Consider the following 5736-nt stretch of genomic DNA (forward strand, 5'->3'; position numbering starts at 1 on the left):
GCAGGGAGAGGCCCTCTGAGGACTTGAGCCCTGGGACAGTCCAGCTCTCTGAGGAAGGCTGTCCACTAGCAGAACCCCTGACGCCCAGGGGGACCCGACCCCCCGGGTAGAACCCAGCTCCAAGAGACGTCTGCGTCCTTCTGGGCAGCCACGGACTCCACGCAGCCTTCCCAGCAGCGTCCACCTGGAACTGAGGACACCTGGCCACAGGCAGGCGGGCAGCTGGAAGTTGGAGCTGTGCCCAGCTGCCCAGAAAGAGGGACTCCCCAGGGCGCAGATGCAGGAAGCCCGGAGCCCATGCAGAGGTCAGCAGACCTCCCTCAGCAGAGGAGCTCTGGGGCCGAGCACTGGGCACCGAGCAGAGCCGTTGCTGCCCAAAGCCCAGGAAGCGCAAGGACTTCCCTCGACCTTGCAGAGCACAAAGGGAAGCCGCAGGCCAGGGAGCCACCGAAGGCCAGCGGTCTGCTGTCATGCCACACTTGAGACATGCCGTGGACGAGCAGCTGGCATCTGGATTCAAGGGTAGTGCCACACCGAGGAAGCAGATCCAAGAGGTGCCAGGAGGACACAGCTAAGGTCTGAAGAGAGTCACTCTGTCCTTTAAGAGCCACAAAAGTTATGTGGTAAAAGTCAACATTTCCTGAGGATGTAGAACTAATAATAAAATAGTAAAATAATAATAAAAGATGTAAAACTAATAATCAGAACTGGCTCCAGGCACGGCTGCATCCAGCCACCTTCATGTGGCCACTGAAGACCACCCAGGGCTGGGCTGAGGGGCAGGTCCTCCTCCAGGAAGGGATCCCGGGACCAGGGGACAATGCCCTCACCTGGGTAGGAGCAGGGACAGAAGCAGGGCCTCGGGACAGGCAGACAGGCCGGGCCAGAGCCAGCGCCTCGGGGCGGGTGGGGCTGGACAAAGCTGGATCCTGAGCACAGGCCGTGGACCTGAAGCCACGGTTTCTCGCCGGCCAGCTTCCTGGGCCCTCCCACCTGGACACAGTGCAGGTGACAGGTGCAGCATGTGTCCACAGCCCAGCTACATGGCACTCCCATCCCAGATGGGAACATGTGGGCAGGGGACAGAGAGACTGGACTGGAGGTGAGCTCCCAGGGTCCTCCCGAGCACAAGGGGTCGCCTGCCCCACCCGCTGTCCCGCCCTCCCCAGGCACCCAGCCTCCCCACGGGCCTCGGTACCAGCTGACCCAAGCCCACCCAGAGCCCACCCCCCGGGGCTGCCCAGAGCACCAGGGCCACCAGGAGCTCCTCAGGGCCACAGGCAGGAGGCCTCCTGGAGTGTCCATCGCAGTCACAGGACAGAGCCCTGCTGTGGCCCTGGAGCAGCAGCACCCAGGAAGTGACACGTGGGCACCCCACACTGGGCAGGGCCACTGGGCTCCCTCACAGCTGGGCCAGGCAGCCACCGCACCCAGGTGCCACTGCTGGGGGAGGGCAGTCGGGACAGAGGCTCAGAGGGGAACCCTGGGTGTCCAGGGATGAGCAGCAGAGAGCCCCACCAAGGAGCCCGGAGATCTGTGCAGGATGGAGGTCGGGCCCCCAGGTCCCCGCCTGGAGCCACTAGGCCTGGGGAGCCTGGACGAATGGATGTCTCTCAGGACTTAGAGCTCAGAACGCTGGGTTTGGTCAGCAGGGGGTGAGTGCGAGGGGCTGGCCAAGCTGGGCTCCGGGGTGTTCTAGGGGCTCCGGGGGGCTCTGGGGGATCTGGTGTGTTCCAGAGGCTCCGGTGTGTTCTAGGGGGCTCCAGTGTGTTCTAGGGGGCTCCAGTGTGTTCTAGGGGGCTCCGGTGTGTTCTAGGGGGCTCCGGTGTGTTCTAGGGGGCTCCGGGGGGCTCTGGGGGATCTGGTGTGTTCCAGAGGCTCCAGTGTGTTCTAGGGGCTCTGGTGTGTTCTAGGGGCTCCGGTGTGTTCTAGGGGGCTCTGGGGGGCTCTGAGGGATCTGGTGTGTTCCAGGGGGGCTCCGGTGTGTTCTAGGGGCTCTGGTGTGTTCTGGGGGCTCCGGTGTGTTCTAGGGGGCTCCGGGGGGCTCCGAGGGATCCGGTGTGTTCCAGGGGGGCTCCGGTGTGTTCTAGGGGGCTCCGGGGGTCTCTGGGGGATCCGGTGTGTTCCAGAGGCTCCGGTGTGTTCTAGGGGCTCTGGTGTGTTCTAGGGGGCTCCGGTGTGTTCCAGGGGGGCTCCAGTGTGTTCTAGGGGGCTCTGGGGGGCTCCGAGGGATCTGGTGTGTTCCAGGGGGGCTCCGGTGTGTTCTAGGGGGCTCCAGGGTGCTCCAGGGGATCTGGTGTGTTCCAGGGGGGCTCCGGTGTGTTCTAGGGGACTCCGGGGTGCTCCAGGGGCTCTGGTGTGTTCTAGGGGCTCTGGTGTGTTCCAGGGGGGCTCCAGTGTGTTCTAGGGGCTCCGGTGTGTTCCAGGGGGGCTCCAGTGTGTTCTAGGGGGCTCCAGGGGGCTCAGGGGGCTCCGGTGTGTTCCAGAGGGCTGTGGGGTACTCCGGGGGATCTTGTGTTCTAGGGGGCTCCAGGGTGCTCTGAGGGATCCGGTGTGTTCCAGGGGGGATCCAGTGTGTTCTAGGAGCTCTGGGGTGCTCTGGGGGATCTGTTGTGTTCTAGGGGAATCCAGGGGGCTCCGGGGGAACCGGTGTGCTCCAGGAGCAGGAAACCGGTCAGAGGCTGCAGGTGGCCTGGACACGCAGAATGAGCCTCAGGCACTGGACCCCTCCGCCCACGGCCCCTTGCCCAGAAGCGGGAGGCCATTTCACGAGCTGCAGGGAAGCGGGTGACTAGTTCAGAGGTGCTGCAGGTCCCAGGGACCCGTGCGAACCACGAGGACACTGAACTTCACACTGGAGGTGGCTGTGTCACAAACCCTGTCCCCAGCCATCCCTGCGGCCCAACTGTTTAAAAGGACACGGGGGCGGGGGGGGGCACGGTGGCCTTGTGTGGACGAGTCCTGTGACGAGCTCCTCCTGCAGACCCTCACCCACACCTGCCAGCATCCTGCACACTGCCACCCACCCCCAGCAGAGCCCTGCCCCTCACCATTGCACAGCTCACTCAACAGAGACTGGAGCAGGGTCCCCCTCCTCATTATCTCTCCCATCCCACTCCCCCAGATTCCTCATCTGACTGCTGCTGGGCCACTCTGGGCACACATTTCCCAAGGTGATGCAAATGCAGGCTACTGTCCCCTCCCTGATTCTTCATGCTATTCTCCCATTAATGCAACCTGCCAATGACTTCTCTATACCAGCAGCAACATCATCATGTCTACACACAGGGTGACATTCACACCTCTCCACTCCTCTCACTCTTCCCTGAGGATAGGTCACCTCTTCCTGCTCTTGTGCCATAGGTGTTTGGGGACTGGGCTCCATGCCATGGTGTCCACTGAGGACCTGCTTCTTAGATCAGGCCTGGTCCTTTCAGAATGCAGATATGGCCACGCCCTGACTCCACTCATCAACCGCTGCTGCTGTTTGGGGTGTGTCTGCTGTCACCGTCCTGAGACCTCAGCCTGGTGGCCCCTCCAGACCAGCACAGAGCAAGGCAAAGGCCAGGCTCTGGATGAGAGCCAGAGGTGGACTCCTCACCTGGTCACTCACCGCCACCTGCAGTGACTTCCCTTTGTCTCAGTGTCCCCTTCTGACAGCCGAGACCAGCGTAGTGGCTCCTCCCTCCCGTCTCTACGGGCCAGGGCCGGCCTTGCCCCAGGGGACACCTCGGGGTGTTCCGTGGCCAGCACCGGGGCCTCCTTTCTGAGTTCACAAAGCCCTAAGGGCCCATTCTAGAACGCGGGAGGGGCCTCCCAACGTGCCCCAGCGGGAGACGGGCCCAGGCGGGACACCAGTCACCGGGCAGAGGCGCGAGGAGGCACAGGGACCCTGTCCCCGCTAGTGGCACCACGCAGGGCCCAGGCCTGGCACCAGGACACCGTGCCACAGCCTGCTCGGGGCGCCCATGGCTCCCGCCCCGGTCCCCGCGCCTCACACGCTTGACCAGAAGCCCCAGCTGGGGCCACTCCGCACCCTGCAGCCCGTGCGCCCGAGGCTGGGCCCCTTGTGCCCGAGGCTGGGCCCCTTGCGCCGGCCCTGGTTCGTGTGGGACATCCTGGGCATCGTGTTCGCCGTGAGCACCTGGGTGCTGACCTTCGGCACCGCGTGGGTGACCACCCGCGAGCTGTTCCTGCCTGCGCGGGACCTGGCCTACAGCCTGGCCTACAGCCTGGCCAACGGCTTGCTGCTGCACCTGCAGGCCGCGCGGGCCATGCTCACCGACCCCGGCGCCGTGCCCCTGGGCCGCGCGCCGGGCAGCGCCCCCGAGGCCCGCTGCCTCCGGTGCTGCAGCGCCAAGCCGCCGCGCGCGCACCACTGCTGCGTGTGCGGGCGCTGCGTCCGCAAGATGGACCACCACTGCACCTGGGTCAACAACTGCGTGGGCGAGGACAACCAGAAGTACTTCGTGCTCTTCACGCTGTACATGGGGCTGGCCTCGCTGCACCTGCTGCTGCTGCTCGGCGTCCCTGTCATGCGCAGCCACGCGCGGGGCGAGTGGGACAGGCACAGCACCGTGTCCCCCCGCCGCTCCCTCATGTACCTCTTCCTGGTGGCCTTGATAGCGTTCCTCCTCAACTCCACGATGTTCGCCATGCAAATGTACTCCATCTGCACCGACAGGACCCTCATCCAGCGGCTGCAGAGGGACCGCGGGCTGCCACGCAAAGGGTCCCCGTGGTCCAGCTTGAAGGCCGTGTTTGGCCACCGTGTCTCCCTGGACTGGCTCAACCCCTTTGCCTCCCCGGAGCCTCAGAGAGTCGATGACCACCACTGGGTGGTCTGAGGGTGGATGGAGCCGGGGCCAGAGCCCTTAGGGCACCGCCTGTCAGTCACTCGGAGGCCGGGGGAAGAGGCCGAGCGACAGAGAGTAAGATCCCTGGCTCTCCTCTGAGCAGAAGAGCTGTGACCACTATTCAGAGAAGGTCCAAGGCAGAAGTGGAACCTGCTGCCCCTTTTTGGCCTGTAATGTGGAGAGCCATCAAATGCACACAGCTGTGAATAAAGTACCGTGGATTTGTGGCCACCCTGCTCACGCTGAAGTAATTGCCTGCCAGCCACCACCCTGTGGTGAGCCGGGCCTCTCTGCCCTGTCCAGCTCAGGAGCCCTACTGTCCCGGGCATCAGCTTGTGTCACCTGCTGGATTTGCTGAGCCAATATTTCACTTAGGGCTTTTGCTCCCCGGGTGGCCATGAGGTGGCCCATCTGTTTGCTTTGTCCTGTGGGCCTCCCCTGGTGTGTCTCACTCCAGGTCACGCCAGCCGCTGGAAGTGGGGGGTCTGTGGTTCTTTCCCACTGTTTTCTGGGCACGCTGGGCAAGACTGCCTCGGATGTTCCTTGGGAATGTTGGTGGATCTCAGGCAAAAAATAACTGTTTGGTTTTGAGGTAGCTAGAGATCCCCGTGTGGTTGTCAGAAATACAAGAGGCCCCAGGACCTTCCTGGGTCCCCCATGACAAGGCCTTGCCTGCTGGCACCTGCCTGGTGGACGCTTCAGGTCCCACCACAGAGCACGCGTGTGCACGTGGGTTTGTGTGTACACCACACGGCCATTGTGTAGAGGGGCCACCTGTCCCTTCCCCTGACTCAGCAGCAGCTGACGTTCCTGGTCGCCCGCGGTTCCTACCAGGATGCTGTGCCTGGAACTGTCCCCGCGCATCTTCTGAGGCTGCCTT

General features: G+C 63.8%; 1 protein-coding gene across 1 annotated transcript; it reads left to right on the forward strand.

Moving 5' to 3' along the window:
• The first annotated feature begins 3968 nt into the window (after window positions 1–3968).
• Window positions 3969–4847, forward strand: LOC124092125 (palmitoyltransferase ZDHHC3-like). Its single transcript, XM_046443483.1, has one exon. It carries the CDS (start codon window positions 3969–3971, stop codon window positions 4845–4847), a length of 879 nt encoding a protein of 292 aa, XP_046299439.1.
• Window positions 4848–5736: the final 889 nt, after the last annotated feature.

This window comes from Marmota monax, unplaced genomic scaffold (assembly GCF_021218885.2).
Source record: "Marmota monax isolate L192 unplaced genomic scaffold, Marmota_monax_Labrador192_F-V1.1 WCK01_AAM20220418_F8-fsc00234, whole genome shotgun sequence".
Classification (NCBI taxonomy): Eukaryota; Metazoa; Chordata; class Mammalia; order Rodentia; family Sciuridae; genus Marmota; species Marmota monax.

Coding starts and splice junctions, on each gene's coding strand:
- LOC124092125 (XM_046443483.1), top strand. CDS start 3,969: ATGGCTCCCGCCCCGGTCCCCGCGCCTCACACGCTTGACCAGAAGCCC.